This window comes from Marmota flaviventris, chromosome 11 (genome assembly GCF_047511675.1).
Source record: "Marmota flaviventris isolate mMarFla1 chromosome 11, mMarFla1.hap1, whole genome shotgun sequence".
NCBI classification, from domain to species: Eukaryota; Metazoa; Chordata; class Mammalia; order Rodentia; family Sciuridae; genus Marmota; species Marmota flaviventris.
Window position 1 is genome coordinate 59,281,681 of NC_092508.1, and position 24,200 is coordinate 59,305,880.

At 42.8% G+C, this 24,200-nt stretch overlaps 1 protein-coding gene across 6 annotated transcripts in view; it reads right to left on the reverse strand.

Annotated features, from left to right (window-relative positions):
* Rapgef4 (Rap guanine nucleotide exchange factor 4) overlaps window positions 1-24,200 on the reverse strand; it is a 221,420-nt gene that overhangs the window by 72,688 nt on the left and 124,532 nt on the right. For 4 of the 6 annotated variants that reach the window (XM_027946021.2, XM_071619068.1, XM_027946022.3 and 1 more), the window contains exons 4-7: window positions 13,663-13,716; window positions 13,246-13,352; window positions 8,943-9,064; window positions 7,184-7,367 (exon numbers count right to left, since the gene is read on the reverse strand). In XM_027946021.2, coding sequence (XP_027801822.1) covers window positions 7,184-7,367; window positions 8,943-9,064; window positions 13,246-13,352; window positions 13,663-13,716 — 467 coding nt within the window. Of the gene's footprint in view, window positions 1-7,183; window positions 7,368-8,942; window positions 9,065-10,496; window positions 10,556-13,245; window positions 13,353-13,662; window positions 13,717-24,200 lie in introns of those variants that run through there. The other 2 variants (XM_071619070.1, XM_071619071.1) reach the window with 2 other exon arrangements.

Sequence of the window (24,200 nt, forward strand, 5' to 3'; positions counted from 1 at the left end):
TAAGATGGGTGCCAGATTTAGCAAATAAAAACATTGCATGAAATATATACGTAAAATTATTCATTGTTCATCTGAAACTCCAATTTAACTGGTGACATGAATCAAAAAGCACTTCATTTCTGGAGAAACAATTTTGATGGTGGATTTTAAAACTTCAGACCCACATTTCTTTTGGACAGTACACAGTTGGGCTCAGGGCACAAGAAAACAATAAATGAATTATAGGCTCCAGAAGTATATAACTTCCCGAGGATAGGATAATCCTCATTATTATCATAACCCATTATTTATTAGTGGAACATCTGGGTCTTTCTCAAACTAAAAGACTTCTTTTTCTACAATAGATTGCATATAGCCCATTCCATATGGTAATAACTGAATGAGTAGATGGTTTACTTATATTCCAGATCTGTGCAGTATTAATTTAATGAGATGAAGTTAGTCTGTAATAATTACTTTAAACTTAGATTACTTTTCATTTTCTTTCTTTCTTTCTTTTTTTTTTTTTTTGGTACTAGGGATATTTATTTTTTTTAGGTATAGATGGACACAACACAATGCCTTTATTTTTATGTGGTACTGAGGATAGAACCCGGGGGTCCTGCCCGTGCCAGGCGAGCGCTCTACTGCTGTGCCACAATCCCAGCCCTCCTCAGCCTTTTTAAATATCTTATTTAAAGTCAGGATCTTGCTGAGTTTCTCAGGGCTTTGCTAAGCTGCTGAGGATGGCTTTAAACTCGTAATTGATCCTCCTGCCTCAGCCTCCCAAGCTACTGGGATCACAGGCATACACCACTGCACCCAGCTAAAGTCAGATTTCTGTAATGTCTTTCTTCATCAGTGTTTGGAGCACAAACCCATGAGGTCATTGTGAATCCCTTTAGGACCATGGTAGGTGGCAATGCACAGGATCTGGAGTCAGATAGACCTGAGTCAAATCCTGAGTCCACCACTTTCTGCAAAACCACCAGGCAACTGACTTAACCTAAATCTCAGTTTCCTAATCTATAAAATGGGGGTTATATTAATTAACTACCTCAGAGTTTTGTTATGAGAACTGAAGTAAATAATTGTTTAGCCCAGTGCTTAGTTAGCACTTGTGTGCTTAATAAATGTGGCCATGATTAAATACAGTTGTATTTGTGTTTCCACTTACAATTCCCTTGGAAAGTAAGGAGAGAGTAAGCAGGTATTATTAAATTCATTTTATAACTTAAGAGATTTGTAACCTGGAGATGTTGGATGAATTAATGGTAAATTGTTAAGAACAGAATTCTGGGCTCTTGTACTCAGTATTACTTTCAATTTTTTTAGCAGGCTCTTGGATCAAATGTATGCATCTCAAATACTGTCATTAAATTCTCAAAATATAATTAATTTTAATCTCATAAAAAGATCTGTCTTTAGTCTTGGCCCCTCTAGTCCATTCTTCATAGGTAGCAGAGAAAGTGACCTACAGCAAATATGACCATGCCACACCTCCCTTTAAAAACTCTCCAGTGGTGCCCTAATGGCTATTAAATAACATCACAGAGGACACGGCAGATCCCTCTTAATCTTGCCTTGGCCTAACTGTCCAGGCATGCCTGGCCTGGACATTTCCTCAGTGGGAATCAGTTTCTTATTCCCTGGAGGAACTTTCTCAGCTTTTTCTGTTCCTACCCACACCCCTGTGTTCCTGCCAGGCTAAGAGTGCTTTCTTCTGTAAAGAACAACTCCAAAATAATATTGTTCACTCCCTTGAAGAAGAAACAGCTTGAGCATCAACCCAAACACCCAACCATCATAAAATGAATGCAATAAGGCACATTCAGAGGATTATTCTGCACCTACTTAAAACTCCCAGCCTTTAAACATATATACATTTAAGAAAGAGGCATCTCTAAGTGCAAAAAGTTAGGAACCAAAAAATCACCAGAGGGACAGGCACTGCAATGCTAATGAGAGTGCTCTCTAAGACATATGATTGCAGGTGTTATTTATTCTTCTTTTACTCTTTTCAATAGTTTCTAAATTTTCTGCAATGAACAGATTGACTTTAACAATGAGAAGTCATGAAAAACTCGAGGTAATCTTAAAATGAACCCTAAGCTGAATGGGGAGTTGCTTCCATTCTCCCCTCTCTTGTGAGTCTGAACCATACTGGCAGCAATCCAATGGCTGCTTTCCTGGGCATTGCAGACGTGAAGGGAGAGTGGCAAACTGCTTCTATAGGGGAGATGCAAATTCAGACCCAAGAAATGACCCACTTAATGGAATCACTGATTCAGGTAGATTCCACGAGCTCATTTCAGGCACAGCTATGGTTGCAGTAAAAACAAAGACCACACTTGCCACATAGTGAAGGGAAGGATTCATAGTGCATTTCCTAAGATTAGGTTCTTCCACTCATACTTTGCTTTATTTTTTTTTTTTGGTGTTGCTGGGGATCGCCAACTAAGCTATATCCCCAGCCCCCAGGTTTTACTTTTCATCTGACTAGCACTTGAGAATGGATTCTGTGGCTATGAGCATTCTCTGGGTATATCCCAACAGAAATCAAAACCCTCGGCACCACTGATTTTAGGCGTGCTAATCTGAGATCCCCTGAGGAAATAAATCCCCCTATAATTACCAGGATTTCAAACTTCACACCTCCAAAAACAGTTTGGACAAATAAAAATCCTATTAAAACAAGTTTTGCTAATTAAGAGAAAATATGTAGCCCCTCAAGTGCCCCCTAAAGGTGTGTGGAACGGTGGCAATGAATGGATGTAAACAAATGGATCAGTAACTTTTCCAGCTCCCCATGGTATTTTCTTGAGTCACTTGAGGCCATCTTAAATTGTTTCCTTTCAGCCTCATGCCCCATAGCGTATGTTAGAAAAACATTAATTTTTTACATGAAACAAATGAACTAGAATTTCTGAGTTTGGGGCCCATTGGGAAGATTCAGAACCTGCAACAATTCTTTCATGTTATAACAACCTAAATTTCTTGTGTTATTTGTTCCTCTGCTCAGGTTCAACTACTCAAACTTCTAGGCTTCTAGGGAATTTCAGAATTGCAGAACTGGAATTAGATTGGGGAAATACCATCTACTTTATTCCCCCCAACCCCCGCCCCCAAGTGAGTCTTAGACCATTCTAAACAGTGGAACATTATGTCTCACTTTACTTGGAGGAAGGAACTGAAAAACTTGCATGGAAATAGCATTCTGTAGTCCTGAAGCCTCCTTGTATGCATCTGGCCTCAAGTTTATAATGTTTTGTTTACCTGGTCACTCCATGTCTTTTTACCCATGGCTTTCTCTCTAAAACACCTGCTCCAATGTAGCCAAAATGCACATTTCTTCTGGTAAGGGTCTCTATTGTATCTATTTGCTGTAGGGTAACCTCTTGTTTTTAGACTTACAAACAAAGCAAAATCAAAACAATAAGCTCCAAGGGCTCATTCAATGCTTGATAGCCCTGTCTCAGAGCTGCAGCAACAGCACCGTCAAACTGTCACCGTTCAGTAGCACTTGCCCCCAGACGCCATCCAGGTCTGCACCTGCGCAACCAGGATGGCATTGTGAGTCACTCTGTCTGCCACCACATAAAAAGCTAATTTCACATTCAGAATGTATGTTTTTCTTTCAATACCAATAGCAACAAGAGTGTGCCAAAAAATTCCCCCTGAAGCTCTATTCTGTTTTTTAAACTACAGAACATTCTTTCATAGTTTGACAGTTAAAATGCTGCAGTTAATGTAATAAACAGAGAATTTTTCTAAGTAGCCTGTCAAAACAAGTGACACTTTTTTTTTTTGGCTAGCGAGTCTCAGATTCAGAACAATAGGAAGTACCTTTCAAAGCAACATCTTCATTATACAATCAAATTCTCAAAGTAATCTTCTCATCAAAGAATATTGTGTTATTTCTTTCCTAGTAATTATCAGAGTTCTGCAACCTCTCTGGCAGTGGTGACTATTATAAGATGCAGCTGTGCTGAGTTAAAGAATTGGGGGTCTTGCCCCCGTCGACATGGAGCCAATGCATCTTCTGCCTCTCAATGACTTGGCAGTTTGGGCACTACGGGCTCAACATTTCCAGGGCCTTTGAACATGCCCTATTTCCAGAAGCAAACTTCTCAGCTGTCTCTTCAAGGACAGCAGTTATACTGGCAAGACTTGATCACCTAAGCTTATTTTCTTTCTACGTTAAAAAAAAAAAAGTAGGGAGCTGGGGTTGTGGCTTTGCGGTAGAGCACTCACCTAATGTGTGAGGCCCTGGGTTTGATCCTCAGCACCACATATAAATAAATAAAATAAAGGTATTGTGTCCACCTACAACTAAAAAAAAAAATTTAAAAAAAGGTTGTACCTTCTAAGATTACCAGCAGACCTAAAAAATAGAGTGTGTGCATATGCGTTTGCAGAGTTTGAATGTCAGTCTCACAAAATTAGATTTCTTATTTTTCACTTTACCATCTCTTGGGAGCTGTATTCCAGTAGAAAGAATATTTAAGAGTCAAAAGAAGAACGGCCAGCCTAATCCCAATGACTGCAAAATTAAAACAAAGCAAAGCAAAACTGTGAAGACAAGAAAAATCCCAAGTCTCCCCAAAATGAATCTGCCTCTTGGAATAATGGCGAAGCTGCAGTTTAACAGCCAATGCTACAGTGGGAGAGCTAAGCTTTGGAATGTAATTTTCTTTGAAGAATCTTTGGGCTGATGGGATTCATGCGATTGGATGCTGTCTGGAAAAGCAAGAAAGTTCACTGAGTCAGCCCTCAGTTAAGTGTTTGCTTCATCTGATTCTAATTTGGGAATGCCTCTCCCACTGGATTACAAACTCCCCAAAGCCAGGCATCATTGTATAATTATTATTATTTTTGCTTGTAATCTATTTGGTAGACACTCAAAGAATTGAATGGCATTTCTGCCTCCCTTGAAGCAAACAGGACTGAGGGAACATTAGCCAGGGCTGAGTATTCATTCATTCACTCACTCACTGTGCAAAGGTTTGTCAATGGCTTACTTGGTGTAAGCCCAGAGTTGGGGATGCGACGGTCTTACTATTCTATACCAGGTTAAAATCCCCATCTGCAGTGTGTTGTATTAACACACACTACGTTTTCCTTTGTAGGACATAAGATGGCTGTAATTAAATGATGGCTTCCAGGTCTTAAAATCTGTTTCCTGCACTTCACGGAGCTCAGAGAAGGAGAAGCAACCTTCTTGTTCTCTGGTTACCTTAATTAGCCTTAGCAACCTAGCGTAGTGTCTGGAACAAAGTAGGTATTCAATAAACACTGGTGAAAAACTAACTAAATCAAGTGAAATGAGATTTGTCTTTGCCTTTAAGAAACTCCATTTATTGCAATGTTTCTCAACAGGACATTATTTTCAGGGTAGATCCTCTCTTTATTTGGGGCATCATCCCGTGTTCGGCACCTTTTGGTCCCAGCCTTTGCCCAGTGAATATCAGCACTGTGCCCACTCATGTACTTTGACAACCAAAACATCTTCACACATTCCCAAGTGCTGGGGAATATCCTATCCCTGCATCAGGACCACTGCATGATGGTGACTTGAAAAAAGGTGACAAAAAGGCAGAAAAGGGATGGATCCAGGAAATGATGAGGAAGGACAAGTGACAGACAATGGGATCAGAGAGAGGAAAAGCAGTCTGCCAGGAGAGGAGGCAAGCTTTAGAATGGCATCCAAGCTCCCCAAGCCCTAGGGCATTCTCTTGTGTGTCCTCAGCCACCTGCCCTGCAATCCTTCAGGGTAGAAACAGCATAAATTGGCTGGGCAGGATTCTTGGACTCCTGTTAGGTCAGCAAAGCTCTGGCTTTTCTGTTTGATACTTTGGATTTTCCTGTTAAATTTTTGTTTGAAGAAAGGGTTTTGAGGCTAAAAGAACTAAAAACCATGGTTCTAGAGTTAAGGATGCTGGTACCAACGGGGAGGAGGGAAGGCCTTTGAAACACACAGTGTGGGAGATTAAGACCCAAGAGAAAGTTTTGACAAAAGGGACATGGTGTGACAAAAATGAAATGTGTTGAAAAGCCTCTGCAGCACTGAGGATGGGCAAGTGAAAGGGAAGGAATCCTGGGGACAGGAAACAAAGCTGCACTCGGAGAGGCGACTGTGAGTTGGTCTGAGGGGTAGGCATGGGGGAAGTTGGTCTGAGGGACAACTCTCTCTTGGAAAGTGCCCAGTGGACACACCAGACATGTAAAGTTTAAGGCTCTTGTCGAGACCTGATAATAAATGAAGGTTGGCCAAGCCAGTGACTCAGAGTTGACATCCACAGGCAGTTGGCCCTGGTTGCAGGGTGGAGGGCAATTTCATTTCCAACAGAAAACATAAGCCTATGTGTGGCATTTCAGACCGGAGTGCTAAGCTGTCCGCGTTGCACAGGTTTCCCTGAGGATCTGACTGGTGTAGGCTTCTTTGTCTGCCCCATAGCATCCAACAGAATGAGCTTTTTTATTAAACATTTTAAAGACCTCAGCTTTGGCTGGTGGGCAGCTATTGAAGGTAAGGTAGTTTCTCAGTTGAGATGGGAGAGGCTGCCTCAGTGGCTGGCTGGAGGCCTTGGAGAGGCTAAGGGGACAGTCCTGTTATAAGAACATATAGTGGGGCTGGGGTTGTGGCTCAGTGGTAGAGCGCTCACCTAGCACGTGCCAGGCCCTGGGTTTGATCCTCAGCATCACATAACAATAAATAAATAAATAAAGATATTGTGTCCAACTAAAAAATAAATCAATAAATATTTAAAAAAAAAGAACATATAGTGAGAGATGGGGTGAAGCTGGGTGCTGAATGAATGAGTCCACGCATGAGCATGAGGGTCAGAGTTCTGATGACCTCTGTCCTTTGGCACCAGGAAGAAAGGGGCTGCCGCCCTCTGGCACAGAAGCAGCAGTTTCTGTTTGCAATTAGCCAAAGGTCATCTACTATGGGGGCTCAGTTTTGACAGCCTGAATCAATTGCTGAAGATTTCTATAGTTTTAACTCATATGCATGGAAATGGAGTTATACAGCCTCAAAAGAAAAACAGAAAATAAAACAGAGAGAAACTCTGTGTCTCCTCTTCAGTATCTGTTCTTAGCCCTGGGGGTAGGCCAGGGCTTTTGAAATCTACCTGGCTTCCCATCCCAGGTGCGCCCGCGCACTGGCCAGCCCTGGAGTGCCCAGGCTGCTCTCACTCACGGTTTGCGCAGGATCATCCTCATGTGGGCATCGGGGCCCATCTGCGACAGTAGCAGCATGGTGTCCTGGAGCTCCTCGTCACACTCCTTCTTCTCCTCTTCAGTAGGCAAAGGGGCATCCTCATGCTCGTCATCCAGAAATCGGTAAAATAAATATTTGTCTTGGAAATGGTGTTCCTGGTCCACTGCGGGAAACATGGAGGCGAGTATTAGCCGTGGCACAGAGCTCTGCCGGCAGCCCGTTCACCAGAGCAGATGGGTGGTGTCCAGCAGGAGAGCCAAGTGGCAGCTGAGCCGGACACTCCGCACCCTCGGCACCGGCCTTGCCCAGGCCGTGCAAATGCAGACATGACCTCCTGGTTGCAGTCATGCACACCAGAACCCTCCCCACCCATCCTCTTCTGGGCCTCCGTGGGACTCCCTCTGAGAACCTGCCAACTTTTCTGAGATGAGCACTTTGACTTGCAAAAATTGCCTTGGTGACATTTTCTGGAACATGGGACATATGTCCCGAAGAGGAAAATAACCACTGCCAGATCATGCCCTAGAATGTTTTCTGAAAGTAGACTTAACAAGAAAAACTCCTTTGTCAGATCAGAATTTATGGTTTTCTTTCTATACTATTTATAAACATTTCTGTCAACACTTTGAAAATCAGAAGAAAATTAATTGAGTTATTGTTTGAACAAAACTAGCCAGACCAAACTTCTAGGTCATACACTCCTAGAAGGATTTTGTGATAATTTTCTTCCAGTTCTGATTTTTCAAAGTCCCCTACCCAGTGCATGCTGGGTGGTTGCTCTCCCGCAGAACTACACCCCTAACCTGCCTCTTGTTCTTGTAAACAACAGGATTTAGATCTCTGTAGGACAAAGACAGTAAACTTGGTTCAGCATCCCTCATCTAAATAGCTAAAGCCTTTAGCTTCTTTTCAGGGTGTGCAACAATAGGCTCAAAAGATAAAGAGAAATGGTTGACCCTTGCTGCTCCAGGTGATCAGCTTCAACCTAGCGCATGTTGGAAATGTTGGAAATGCAGATGTTTGGGATCCATCTCAGGCCTGCAAATTCAGAATCTGTCCCAGGTGATAGGTATGCACATTAAAGCATGATAAACACTGGAAAAACCATCATTAGGTTCCCAGCTGTTGGCAAATGAAATGGAGGACTTAAATATTTTATCTGTTTGGAAAAGTGGTCTTAAACAAATGGCATGAGCAGTTCAGTCACAGTTATACACCAGTGAAAACCACTGTAGTTACCAAGGATCACAACTTCAGAGCACATTCCTGATTTTACATATGGTCATCTGTGGATATATAAATCGACTCTCCCAGACAGCAGCACAGTTAAAAGGCAACTTCTGAGTTCATTACTGCTTTCATGTCATCAGCCCAGTCACACATTTCATTGTTCTTCATTCTGCCCCTGTATCAGGATTGTGATGCAATGCTCAGAGTATAATCACACTATCAATGAACTGTGAATGCAAACTAATAAACATAATTGGAACTGATGCACTCGGGTTGCAATTTCATTTTCCTTTCCTTCGTTCTCCGAAGTTAGGAAGGTACAATGGTGGAACACAGCAATCAATAGCTTCCACTCGCTGCATTTGTATTGCTAAATGAAGATGCTAGCTCCATGGTCCCTAAGGGCATCATAATTCTTTCTTGCCCATTGGGAGTTCTGCAACAGCTTGCCCAGGGAAATGCACTTAGCATTTCTTAAGGGTTTTCCAGGGACTGGGGCTTGTCTTACCATGGTTGAGGACACTGTCTTCTAATAGGACTTGCCACATGCCAACAGCTTGAGTCCGGGAGTGAACACAAGGAGTCTGTTGCATCATCCAGTCCACAAGCTCGGTTCCCACACAGCATTGTCTAGAGGAGATGGGAGACAGAAGCTGGAGATGGCTTTCAAGAAGTACCTCCCAAAGAGCAGAGTGCTCTTACCCTCACAGGTCTCCTGGCAAACAAAGCACCACACAGTGTAGCCTCAGGTTCTCAAAGACAGAACCCAATATAACCACTCATCTCACGGGAGAGTCTTCGAAGCTAGGTTGTCTAAATAAAAGCATTATAGTATGCAGCGCCAGCAGAGACAACAGGGCCTCTGGAGGGGGAGCATTAGCCCGTGAGCTCATCACAGGAACAGAAACTTGGTCATTATAAGTTGGAAAAAATCTCAGAGTACGATGAAGGCAAAACATAGCACTGGCTCCCTTCACCTGAGCCTTGTGGGGAACGAGTTAATGTTTGTGAGGCGCTTGGAGGTGCTCTACGAACGGCACTGTATAAGTGCAAAATTATAAAGCACTTTATATTTTCAAGTAATACTACTGATCTTCCTCTGGATGGGGTGTTGGGAGAAACAAACAATTAGCAATGCAAATCTCTCTGAAAAAAGATCTGTGTAATGAGCATTAGCACTTGTACAGCAGAATCTGTCATTTAAGAACACCAGATCCTCCCTGGCTTTCTGTATGTTCAAACATTACTTGCTAACATGCTCCTCTGTGAAGAGTTGGTGTGGATGGACAAACTCTCTATTAGTTAGGAAATATGTAATGATACATACATACATTAGGAAATACTGAAACCTTTTGGGGATGAGAGGGTAGGGCAGGTGTTTATGGTATGACGGTTCAAAGGAGAAAATGGAATCCCCAAGTCCTAGGGAAGGATCCCAAGGGACAATGGAACAGTGCAGGAAGTCACAGAGCAGCTGGCTGCCTGAAGCTGGGACTAAGCCATGGGTGGCCTCCCCTCCCAAGCTAAGCTTGGCCCTTCCTCTGGGCATGAGCTGGCACAGGGTCAAGCCCAGAGAGCTTCCCTCTAGTTTAAACTGAAGGAGATTTCTGATGCTGGGCCACTTTGGGAAGAATCTTTAAATTTTTTTAAATTTGTTCTATTTAGATAGACATGACAGTAGAGTGTATTTTGACATATCAAACATACATGGAGTATAACTTCCCACTTTTGTGGCTGTATATGATGTAGAGTTTCACTGGTTGTGTATTCATATATGAACATAAGAAAGTTATGTTTGGTTCATTCTAATGTCTTTCCTGTTCCCACCTCTCTCCCTCCCCTTCATTCTCCTTTGTCCAATCCAATGAACTTCTATTGGGAAGAGTCTTGAACTTGGAGAAGACAATGATATATAGCACCAGGTCGGCTACTCATTAGCTATGTGGCTTTGGCCAGATTTTTGGTTCTTAGTTAGTTTCCTCATCTGTAAAAGAAAGAAGGAGCAGAAGATGGCCTCTGAGGCCTTCTCCAGTTCCCATATTGTAGGATTTCTGGAACCTACCAGAGCTTGTGGGGTGCCCTGACTTGGGACTGATCTTGACGCCCAAGGGCTTCACAGGGAGGATGTCTGAGAAGCTTGTGTGATTTCCAGGGCTGCTGTTATTACAGTCTATAGGAGAGATTCAGGGGACCAAGAGGTACCCAGTTCCTACTGGTTCCCAACCAAACATACCACCTGTCAAAATATTCCTCTTATAGTTGGAGTCTTACAAAAGTATAAAAAATCCATTTCATTTGGCTTTTCATTCAATGATTGCTTTTATTGAAAAGAGCAATATGGAATGGAGATCATCCCAGGGCATCTGGATCCTTATAAGGGATTCAGAATCTTGCTGTCAGAATATGGGACAAAGACACACAGCTGTGCCATATGTAGCTGATGGAGTCGCTGGGTATGCTTTTCATTAATGATCCCTTGCCACTTCAGAATGGATGGCAGATCTCCAGCACTATTAATTTTGCTCTTGTAACATATTCACACCAAATCATGGGGGGGGGGATGTGCAATATTACATCTGGAGAGGCTTCAGCCCCCTAATACTGCAGCATTAATATAATGGAGTGAAGACTAGAGGGAGAGAGGGAAAGGAGCTCAGAAGTACAAGATCCAGGATAAGGAACTCAAACTGAATGGCAGGAAAAAGAAATCATGCCTCTGGCTTCCAGGGGAGTTTACTGGTCATTACTGACAGATCATCAGTTTGTGTCATAGGGTGTGGAACAGGCCTAACACCTATATTTCAGGAGTTTCAACTCTTACTGCTATGGAGCAAGAGGAGATTATGGTTTCTGACTTCTAGTTTCCATTATTTGTCACCAAACATGACATAGTTAATGGAATTTCCCTAACACAAGTCAATATTTGGGAAAGCATAATCATATCTTAAAGAAAAATAATAAAAACTTTAAAGGAAAAAGATCCTTTAGCCTCGTGAAAGTTTGAGATCTACCTAATGAGTTAAAAAAAGTCAAACCCCAGGGTCATTAGACATATAAATTTTTTTTAACTTTTACTTTTCTTTAAAATTATAGCAGTGTATAGGAGCCAAAGATTCCAAAAAGAATCAGCTTCCAGGGTTAGAGAACAAGACTTGCAAATGGAATCATCCCAAATAGCAGCTATAGTAAAAACCAGAAAAGGTCCTAGATGATCAGTCTGTCCTGAGACATGGAATGCCCCCTAAGAAGAAGGGGCAACATAACACTGAGGTACTTTGCAAATCTCATTTGATTTCCAAAATTCTATCAAGAGGAAGCCAGCCTAAAATGTGACATACTGTCAACTTTGATCTTATAACACATTCACACCAAACGCAAGCAGAAAAATGTTAGTTTGCATGGTGGATAGAAACGAAGATCCAAAGAGTAAGGATTTGCAATATTTTCCCATTTCTGTCCTTGAAAGAGTCTGGAACTTGAGGTGCATGTATGTTGGAGGTTTGTTACAGTGTCAAGCAGGTACAATTTTATAGGTTCTATTGTGGTTGGTTGTCACTATAAAGATACACATCCATGGTACCTTTAAAATTTATATTTCAGATTTTCACTGTGTCCTGTGAATTTGGGTCATATGAATCAAAGGGGTTTTGACTCATGCAAAGGTTAAGGGGTTCTGAAGTCATGTCTAGGCTAAATGGGAAAGAGCCTGACTGATTCAGCTGAAAAAGGACTGTGCCTGAACCACGGAAGCAAGAGTGAAGGTGTATATGCCACATGTGGGCCATTCTATTTCCTAACATTCATTGAACTGATACCATAAAAAGTAAGAGGAGTGAATTCTTAGTTGGCCTACCATAGCTCGGTCATCAGAAAAGTTTCAACTAACCACAGACCTTAAGTTTTCTTTATCTTTCTAATTTCTTGACTCCATTGAGAGTTCTAATAAGGAATCCTTATTCTGATGATAAATATGGTACTCATATGTACATTAGAACGAAATCTTTACAAAATTTGTATTTGTTCTTTTTAGTTATATATGACAGTAGAGTATATTTTGACATATCATACATACATGGAATACAACTTCCCATTCTTATGGTTGAACATGATGTGGAGTTTCATTGGTTATGCATTCATATATGAACATAGGAAAGTTGTGTCCAATTCATAGAATTAAATCTTACATTGGAAAATAAGTTCCATTAAGGGCTTGGGATATTTTGTTCACTGTTGCCTCCTTAGGGCTTAGAATGCAATAGTCTCTTTTCCTCAGGAGGTGCCTAATAAACTTGTGGGATGAATGAATAAACAGATCACTAAATCTGAAAATGAACTTTCAATCCTGGGTCTGCTACTCACTAGACTTGTGACTTGGACAAGGAAATTATTTAATCTCTTTGAGCTGACTCTGTTTTATCATCTGAAATATGGCTGCATAGCAGGTTGTAGTGAGGATGATCTGAGATACCATACAGAAAGGGGCCTGTATAGATCTCTGAGGATAAACATGTACTCAATAACTGTTAGCTGAACGTGACCTAAATTTAATAGGTTTCTAAAAAGACACTAGCAAAGAGAAATGCAAAAATTTTCTTCTCATTGTCCATCAATATCCAAGCAAATTAGTTAAGGAGTAACTGTGTGGAATATTAAAGATAATCTAACACTCATCATTCAGTAGTGATTCAAGACAAACTTAGACTTTTTAGGACTTGGGTACCCCTGGATGGAAAACTGGGAGAGGCCTATTTGTTTCAATTTTACTAGACGTGAATCTGAGGGGCCATGACCTTTATACTTAGCACACTTACCTGTATGTCTTGAGGTGGTATTTCCTATCTCTTATCATGTGAGGGGCTCGAGAGAGGATGGCATTTCGTAAAATTTTTCCAGCCCTGAGGATCTTCTCTGAAGGGACCTGGATTTTAATGAAGTAGAAGGAGGGGAGGAGAAAGAAGGAGAGTTTATAGAAGGAAAACAAACTGGCTGAATCCTTAAATCACTTTCTAATTGGAGTCTGGTAGAAAAACATAGCCCACTCATACATATTTACATTGTTCACTGTGACATGTCACTGTGTTATGCTGAGAACTGAGATGCACTGAATATTTATTGTCTCAAAAACGGATCAGAGGTTTCTTGATGTGATGCTCTGACATGTGGACCACCTCCAGTGGTCCTTAAGAAGCGAGCTCAGACGGCTCATCAACCCACCTACATCCCATTACCTTGGTAATGGTGTTAGCAGGACGAAGAGGAACGTGAGGTTCAATGAGAGGTGTCTGAAAAATAAAATGTCAAAGCAAAAGAAAATTAAACAAAAAGTTCAGTAAGGAAAATTATGGGTTGGGGGATAATAAGAAATATCAGTTTTTTTTTTTATAAAACTCAAAATAGAATTTAAAAAAAGCAAGAGATAAAAGCTGCCTAAAGGAACTTGAATGCATTGGCATTCAAAGGGCAAAATTAGACCATTCAATTTGCCAACATTTAAATATAAATTATTAAAATGAAAAAAAAAAAAAAACAAACAGGAATGATTAGATGTTTGTAGGCTTAATGAGAAGGGAATAAATATCCACTCAAAGCATACCAAACATCAGAGCAGGGAAAAGCAAAACAAGATATACATAAACAGAGATTAAAGTGACCTCTCTCGGGGGATGGCAATAAAGTACTGATCTGGGATGGAAATGAGCTATTTCATTCTCTTGCATGTAGTTAAGATTTTTTCAGTGATTTTTATTTGTAGAAAATAAGTTTTAATTTTCAAATGTGGCTCCTTGGTAGTTCTACGCCCCCATCTCCTATAGCCCATTGAGGCAGACAGAGTACTTCTCCTTCCTTGACCTGTCAAGTTTCAGGATTCCATGACTGTCTGAACAACTCTAGGGCTGCAGGAAGCTCTTGTTATTATCTGCATTCTTCAGATGGGGGTGCTGAATTTGAATCCTGGGACAATTTCTTACCAGTCAGCTACACAATTGAGCACCCCCCGCCAGTCTCACCCAAACTCCTTTGCTTTTTCAGTGAAATATCTGGTAATGGCATTTCCAAATGGGACAAAGATACCTTTAGTGAAAGGAGGTGGAAGAATCACCAGTACAACACTGTTTACCACTTTAGAAGGTAAGATAGCTGTTCACTTCTTATGAGATTTTGGTAGAAAGAACCAGGGCCCTCCAAAGAACCATGACCCCAAAGATGGTCATGTCCTTAGCCCCAGAACCTGTGCATGCTAGGTTATATGGCAAAAGGGACACTATAGGTGTGATTAAGTTAAGGATCAAAATAGGGAGACTGTCCTGGTGTTTCAGGAGAGCTGAATGTAATCATAAGGGTGTTTAAAGACAGAAGAAGGAGTCAGAAGAGTCAGAACCAGAGAGAGCAGGGTGGGGAGGAGTTGGTCCCACTTGGTGGGCTTTGAAGACAGAAGAGGCCAAGAGCCAAGAAATGTAGCAGCCTCTAGAGGACAGAACAGCCAAGCCGACTTCCCTGTGAGTCTCCAGAGGAACAGAGTGTGCTGCCATCTTGATTTTTGCCCAGTGAGACCCATTTCAGACTTCTGAACTCAAGCATGATTAGGTTGTTAATTTGTGTTATTTCTATACACTCAATCTGTGGTAATTTGTTATAGCAGTCACAGAAAACTAATATTATACTTTATATTATAATTATTTTAGTATAAAGAATTATTAAAGCCCCTGACTCTTTGCAAATAGAAGCCATTTACAGTGAAAATAAACTGGTAGTTTTCCCTTTACCCCTAAGTTTAAAAATATAATCAATGGGGGGAATTAAGGCCAATATTAGTTTAAAACAATGCATGAACCTAAATATGAATATACATGTATCAACATATATCTTCATTTTTATTAATAATAAATTTCAGGTGGGCTGAAAAAGAGATAAAACACTAAACTTAAAAAAAAAAAACAGCATAGATGAGATGCAGATGTATTTAGAATGGCTGAAATCTCATGGAACTTACCTAAATACTTTTGTCACCCCACTGGTATCTAGTAAACCTTTTCTCCCTTTCTGAAGTCACCATAGCACAAGTGTTAATTACTATAATAGCATTTTAGCAGCACACTGTTTATAACCCACATAGACCAAGGAAGGCCAGTGTGGTCCAATTAACAGTGACTTTAAACAGAGACCAACTTTGCCCTGAAAAAGCCAACTTTGCCCTTAAAGCAGACCTGAGGATAGGAGAGGGATCACAAGCTCAGGAAGTTCCTGTGCTTACACCAAAGCCTCAAAGAATATGGAGAATTCTGTTGACAGCATATCACTTGGGATGACATTCAAATTGCCCACCATCACACACACCAGGGCTTTGGAAATGAGTGGTTAAAGCATGCTGGGTACTTCCCAGCAGAGAGCTCCCAGTTCTCATGGGTTCTGCCTCCACCTTCCACAAGTTGTTTTACATGTCTAGGACCATGCCTGGTTCTGCATCTTAACAGCAAAGGCCTCTGGTTATTCTTAAAAACAATAGTAAAAGCCCATTTCTCTTCCTGTCTTGGAGGAAAGAAGTGTGGGTGTGGGCTTAGCTTCCCAGGTCACCTTTTCTTTCCTATGAAAAACTGACTTTCTTTTACAGTGGTCTTTGAGAGGCAGGTAAGCTTGGGGCCCAGAGGATGCCCGTGCTTAAGGACAGTTGATAAATATTTGCCGGCGGACTCAATAAAACATTTTTTGAAGATGACATCTTTTCGTTTCTATAGAGATGGCTGTATTTTAACAAAATGCTAATGAGTTGTCCCCAGGTTAGTTTATTTTGTGGGAGAGCTCCCTTTTTAGTTCCTTGGAACCTTGAAAAGAAAGTACTACTAAAGCTGTGGAAACATCAAGCTTCAACCAGAATTTTCCTTTTGATCTGCAACTTCTAAAGACATAAAATGTACACAAGGTTGTCTTTTAGCTAGACAATTGTAGTTCAGCTCCAGGACCAAGAGGCTGTTTAATCTGTTGAAAGGCAGTGTTCTCAGAACCTTCTCCAGCTCAAGCATTTTAGGCTTAGGGGCGACACTATGAATGGATGCTTTGAGGAGGAGCTGCCCCTTTATTTAAATAAAACCTCCAAGGGACACATCAGGTGAAAGCAGGGAAAGTGTTGTTTTGAGGAAATGGGAACCTGTCTTTGAAAGGGACAGTACATTCAGTTCGGCAACCTCCTACTGTTCTAACAAACACACTGGGTACCCATCAGCTGTGTGTTCTGAGACAGCATTTGTGACAGGCAGCTGGGTCCGTTGGAAATCATCACTGGCCAATGCCTGTTCAGGGACCTCTCTTGCTTTTGGATCCATTTGTTTATTTCCTTTTTGTTTTCCTTTAGCTTTTAGGTAAGCTTTCATTTGAGAATTTCACTTTAGCTGTGTTATTGAGAAATAAGGACACTAATTTCATTTTATAAATGACTAGGTTAAACAGAAGAAGGAAAGACAAAACATGGTGAGATTAGTAGAACTCAAGTGAGAAACTCGCACCATGCACCATGATCCTTTGTCTGTGCTATCTCCTTATTTTATTATTATTACTGAGAAAACTACAACCCCAGACATGTAGGGACTGGTCTGAGCTCACACAGCAAAAAACTGAAATTGCTGAGTGTCGAATCCAGGCTTAGCTCATTCTAGTGTTTACACTGCAGGTACAACTACCCCATCTCACCTGTCCTTTTCTTCTAAAGACATCTTGGCTCATGGTTTGAAAGAGTTAAAGTGCACCGAGAAAAGTGCATCTAAGTTCTTCCAGGTTATCAGGCATCAGACGTGATCTTAGGAATTTCCAGCAATAAAAATTTCTATGGAGTGCTGGAGTTGTAGCTCAGGGATAGAGCACTTACCTAGCACATGTGAGAGGCACTGGGTTTGATCCTCAGCACCACATTAAAAAAATAAAATAAAATAAAGGTATTGTTGTCTATCTACAACTAAAAATATTTTAAAAAATGTTTCTAATGATCTCCTGAGATTCCACACTGGCATCATGCATCATGCTTGGTCATGAACAACTTTTTAAAAAGCAACTTCACAATAATGAAATATTTAGCTTTGAGGGGCTGTTGCATCAGGGCTAAAATAAATATACCAAGGAGAGGGACAGCAGTAGAGTCCACCTGGGAAAATGGAAGCCAGTTGGAGGACTGATCACAGAAGGAATTAAAGGTTAGGAAGTTGAGGGGAGAGGGTGGAGGATGGGAAAGGCAGTGGAGCACAACAGACACTAGTATGGCAATTTGTAAATCAATGGATGTGTAACTGATGTGATTCTGCAATCTGTGTATGGGGTGAAGGTGGGAGTTCATAACCCACTTGAATCAAAGTGTGGAATATGATATGTCAAGAAATTTGTAATGTTTTGAACAACCCACAATAAAAAATTAAAAAAAAAAAAAAAGGTTAGGAAGTAGTTTACAGGTGATGGAACAGTCGGGAAGTCAGACAGCTCTGAGTTGACCCTGACATTCGTTAAGCAGGAAGCCCTTGGGAACAAGGATAGAGAGAGGAAGAAGCAGTTCCAGGGCTTAAGCCAGGTGTTCTAGCGGACACTGGTGATGCTGCCACCCTCCCACGGCCAAGAGGGAGGTGAGACCTTCTAGTGTCCAATTTCCCTCCAGCCAGAATCAGAGAAATAGGAAAAAATAATTTTATTTTATAAATGATCAGGTTAAACAGAAGAGAGAAACAAGAAGTATGATGACATCAGTGAGAATCAAAGCAAGTAAACCAACCAAAAGGCAAAACCAAGGACAGGGGAACCCAGGAAACATGTTCCAGAGGCCAGTCCTCTTGCAGTGCACAGCAGAGCACAGGAGGGGCAAGGAAGAGCTCTAAGGGTCAGGCCCTGCACAGCACAGCAGGGTTGCAGCAGCCACAGCCTGGGCAGGGGCTCCCACCTGCAGAACCCCAGCTTGCTGCCCCATATCCTCCAGGGATGTCTCCTGTTGGCTATAGGCAAGGGAGGCAGGTGGAGCTTGGATGGGGGCCATTCGAGAGCAGGGGCTTCATTAGCGATTGTCTATTTCCTAGACCTACCTCCAGATTTGACCTATAGCCAGAATGCACAAAATCACAAAGAGCCCTACAAGCAATGGATCCCTCTCCGATTAAATTTCATACATTTCAACACATCAATCATGTGTTGATAAAAAATTTTCCTTCCTACCTGGGCTTGAAAGAATCCAAACTGGGCTGTGAAAATGTGATCCTAAAAGCTAGGCAGGGAGGACAGATAAAGGCAGAGGCATTCAGCTCTCCCTCGGCTTTTCTTGGCTGCCTCCTCTGAAGACTTCCCTCAGGATTGACCGTAATTGGTTTTTGTTTGTTTCTGGAAAGGGGATGCTCTTTCTACTGCTTTTTATTATGTTTATATTACTACTGAAAGGGAGAAACAGGAAGGGAAAATATTCCTTTTGGCACCAGAGCCAATTCAGAAATACTAATCAGGTGATGGAAAATATGAATTTAGCCTGCATTACAAGATGCACAATAACTCCCCAGCAGATTATAATGAGGCATAAGACCCTGTAATAGGCCTTCGTGAAAAACCATATTCAGACCCTTTTGAAAGGGGAGTAATTCCTTTTACTCAAGTATTTGCTCGCAAAAGCCTTTTGCAAGGCACAACATCTTAAGCCAAGAGATGAGAATAACAAGCTAGATTGGGACACAAAGCTTGTGGCAGAACTCTGGCAATGCAGAGCAACAAAAAGTCACGAGAGTCCACCCACATCCAGCTGGATTTGAGGATTTAATGAAGGCTGATGGCGCGCAGAGCAACACACCAGGCCAAAGTATGGGGCTCGGAGAAGGTGCTTGGACTAAATGAGCTCTCAATCTTGCAGGGAAAGCAGGACTTCGATGGGTTAAACAATTAGTGCGACCATCTGAATGCACTAATGAATGCTACCGCACTGTGGATTTCAAATTCCCCCTTTTCTTATTTCAGATGACAAAATCTCTAGGAAGTAGTGGGAATATAAATCTTTTTTTAAATTTTTTTTTAGTGAAAATGGTACACTTTAAGGAGTTACTGTCCCTTGTTTCACTATTTCAAAATACTACTACTGAGATCTTTGAAATGTAAGTCTTATGATAATTATCACAATGTTATCCCTCCTTGGTGCTGATTAGATGAAATGAAATTCAGGACTTAAGTCAGATTTAGAGGTGGATTTTGCCACTTTGAAATAACCACGTAAGTCTTTCCATTTGTGAAATAATAGAAATCACCTATAGACTTTTTTTGGTTTCTATCTATTGGCTCTTCTTTCCCGCCAGTCTTCCTAACTCAAACTGGCTTACAGACTTTCAGTTTCATCTTGGATAAGTAAAGAGCTTAAAAGTTGTCACTTGTGTCCTTACAATAAGAAAGGCCTGAACAAAGTGAAAATAAAGACTTCTCTTAGGCTTATCAGAGCTGTAAGGCTCTGAGGTTGTAGAGCAAACTGCTCCCCAAAATCTGGAGAGAAAGAATTCAGGCTCAGCCAAGATGTGCTTACTGGGAACAGAAGCCACACACTGGTGAGACACACAAATGGCAGTTCTGATGAAAATACAGGAATTGGAGTGTGGATTAGCTTGAGAGTGAGAACCCTGGGGATGGGGGGGGGACTCCCCCCACCCTCCGCAAATTTGTGAACTTGTCCTACTTCGATCACAGCAGGTTCTCAGGGGAAAGAGCCAAAAAAGATCTTCCAGTGCTCTGGCATGGGGACAGGAAGTGTAACCATTGTGAAATACATCCAGAACATTCTATTGGCCTATTCTCTAGGGAGAAGACTTTATTAGAGTCTTATCCCACCTGGGGGAAGGGTGCCTCTCTGACTCTAGCCCTCTCTAGCTTTTCTGCATCAACTAAAATGGGAAAAAGAAGATAAGAAAGTTGTGATAGTCACAGTCTGTTAATGGGATACTACCTACCCCTTCCCCACGTCCCTCTCGAACACCAGTAGATCTTACTGCAAGGACTGTAAGATGCAGACTCTGCCTAAGGATGGATTCTTAGGGAAGCCCAGAGACATGCAGAGAGACAAAGTAAGGACACAAGAAGAATTTGAAACCTTGGACACAATTGCAGCAAACATTAAATACCACCAATCTCCTAGCCAGATTAACAAAAAACCTCATGCTAATGGCCTATGAATCTCAATGTCCATGACTGGCATGATGTCTGGCTTTCAACAAAACAAATTACAAGGTAGGCTTAAAGGTAAAACACACACACAGAGCCCAATATATAAACTAAGCATCAGAATGAGACAGATGTGACAGAAATTTTGAAACTGTCAGACAGGAAATTTACATGGAGTATAAATAATATGTTACCTATGGAATTTTATTCCATTGATAATACTAATGGGAACTTGAGGCAATATGCAAGAATCTATTAGGTAAGCTAGGCTAACAGAAACTCTGAGAAATTAAAGGAAATCCTAAAAATAAAAAACATTGTAATATAAAGGCAGAGGATAAAGCTAAGGAAAGATTTAATGATCCTGAAGATGGTTTGACAGAAATTTCCCAACCTGAAATGCAGACAGAAAAAATAATGAGAACCATTCTCCAAGAAAAAACACCCAGAATATCCAAGAACATTGAGACAATGGCAAAACACACATGTAATTGGAATAACAAAAGAAAAAGAAATAGTCACATGCACTCGGGAAAAAAAGATGGCGGCGAGGGGAGTGCATTGCCCCCGTGTGCTGCTTCACTGTGTGGGAGTATGACAAGTCAGGACGGCTAAAGGATATCTTGTTAGGAATTTCCAGCAATAGTGGGGTGCTCCGGAACCTGGAGGAAGGATTTCCATCGCACGAGGATCAGCTACGGGGACTCAAATGCGAGAGGTTTGTCGCACTGCTTATTCAGCAAATCGGCCCGAGGCTAGAATCTGCAGCGTGCGCTGGGATAGAGACGCAGGGTTACAGCGCTGCAGTTTCTGCCAGCCGCGCAAGCACCGTACTCAGGGCTGAATTCTGGGTTCGAGACGGGGGAAGGAAGCGGTCCATCTCGGTTCTCCACACCGGTCAGACCACAGAGGAGGCCAGCAGCCACCATGTTGGTAAACTGACGTCACCACCGCTGTTTTCGACTGACCGCAGCTCATTCAGCCATAGAACAGGTAATTTCAGGCTGCAATTCGCCTGCGGCTTGCAGACAGATTGCTAGGGCTCAGCGCCTGGGTGCTTCTTAGAACTGATCTTATCGGAGTGAATACCCAGCGCAGAGCGGCTGCTGAGCCCGCTGAGGCTGCTTCTTGGACCCTGCGCCTACCAGAGCATACAACAAGCACTAAGCAGCCGAATTACGGCTCCCGGAACTGAGCCCGCGGGGACTGCTTCTTGGAGCTTACATTTATAGGAGCTTACACCGAGCACGGAGTGGCCGAGTTCCGGCTCCCGGAACTTCCCTGGCCCGGGGCTAGGAGCCCGCGGAAACTGCTTCTCGGTCCGGGTCCTGCTGAGGGCCGGTCAGGACTCACCCGGTGCTTTGGTTGCCCGGCAAGGGGAACGAAATGCTGCCATTCGCATAGGATACCAACATGGCAGAGATCTGATGTCTGCAGAAAGCGGCGGAGGAGGGATCTTCATCAATACCAGTGGTGACATAAGCAGTTGGTCTCCTGGTAGGGGGGGTGAGGCACAGTCACCCGAGTCTCCTCAATTTGTCGTCGAGCCAGAGGGAAGGAGCCGGGCCGCCGCCAGCCCCCGGAGCAGGCCCAGCGGCTTGCCAGCGTGGTGACCGCGTGACCCCAATTGGAGAGGGGGCGGAGCGGAGCCGCCACCCGCAACCGCAAGGTGGGCAGACCCGCGACCCAGTGGTACATGGGCGTGGTAGGAGGGGCAGGGCAGAGCCGCGGTTCGCGCTGTGACGAATGAGCGTGCAAGGTAAACAGACCTGTGACAGCCTGGCGGGTCAGGCCCAGTGGCCTGCCAGTGTGGTACACACGTCACCCCAACTGGAGTAGGGTCAGAGCAGATCCTTCTCCCACGCCCGGATCAGGCCCTGCCGGTGTGGTGGTCACGTGACCCCAATCGGGGGCGGAGCAGAACCGCCACCCGTGCCCGCAGGGTGAGCAGACCAGTGATCAACCTGTAGATCAGGCCCAGGGGTCCGCAGGCGTGGTAGGAGGGGCAGGGCAGATCCGCCCCCGCACCTCCAAGGTAGGCAGACCTACAACAGACCTGCGGATCAGGCCCAGGAGCCTGCCTGCGTGGTACAAACACCACCCTAATTGGAGTAGTGGCAGAGCAGAGTCGCCGCCCGTGCCAGGAACAGGCCCAGTGTCCTGCAGGCGGGGTAGTCACGACACCCCAATTGGAGTAGGGGCAGAGCAGAGCCTCCACCCGTGCCCGAAAGGTGGGCAGATCTGCGACCGACCAGCGGGACAGGCCCAGTGGCCTGCCGGTACGACAGACACGTCACCCCATTTGCAGTAGGGGCAGAGTAGAGCCGCCGCCCGCGCCTGCAGGGTAGGCAAACCTGCAACCGACCGGCGGATCAGGCCCAGTGGCCTGCCGGCGTGGTACACTCGTCACCCCAATTGGAGTAGGGGCAGAACAGAGCCGCCGCCAGCTCCCAGAACAGGCCCAGTGACCTGCCGGCGTGGTAGCCACGACACCCCAATTGGAATAAGAAGAGAGCAGAGCCGCCGCCAGCACCTGCAGGAAAGATACGCAAGCAGTATGAAAAGACAAGGAAAGAAAGGACCACAAGCAATGCAGGTCAACGCAACTTTAGAAGAGGTAACAGCTGCAGCAGATGGAATGTCAGATAAAGAATTCAGGATATACATGCTTCAGATGATCTGGAGTATCAAGGAAGACATTAAACAGCAAAATCAGACAATGAAAGATCACTTCGACAACGAATTACGCAAACAAATCCAGGAAGCAAAGGATCAACTATACAGGGAGATAGAGGTTATAAAAAACAAACAAACAGAAATCCTAGAAATGCAGGAAGCAATAAACCAACTTAAAAACTCAATGGAGAATACTACCAGCAGAGTAGAACACTTAGAAGATAGAACATCAGACAATGAAGACAAAGTATTTCAACTGGAAAAGAACATAGACAGCTCAGCAAGACTGTTAAGAAACCATGAGCAGAACATCCAAGAAATATGGGATAACATTAAGAGACCAAATTTAAGAGTCATTGGGATACAGGAAGGTACAGAGCTCCAAACCAAAGGAATGAGAAGTCTATTCAATGAAATAATACAAGAAAACTTCCCAGACTTGAAGAATGAGACAGAATCCCAAATCCTAGAAGCCTACAGGACGCCGAATGTGCAAAATCATAAGAGATCCACACCTAGACACATTATAATGAAGATGCCCAACATACAGAATAAGGAGAGAATTTTAAAAGCTACAAGAGAAAGGAAGCAGATTACATTTAGGGGTAAGCCAATCAGGATAACAGCTGATCTGTCAACACAGACTCTGAAAGCTAGAAGATCCTGGAATAACATATTTCAAACACTGAGAGAAAATGGGTTCCAACCAAGAATTGTGTATCCAGCGAAATTAAGCTTCAGGATGGAGGATGAAATTAAAACCTTCCACGATAAACAAAAGTTTAAAGAATTCGCAGCTAGAAAACCATCTCTTCAAAACATCCTCGCCAAAGCATTACAGGAAGAGGAAATGGAAAATAACAATGAAAACCAACAGTGGGAGGTAGGACAGTAAAGGGGGGGGGGATAATCAAAGAGGAAAACAAACCATGTTTAGTAACAG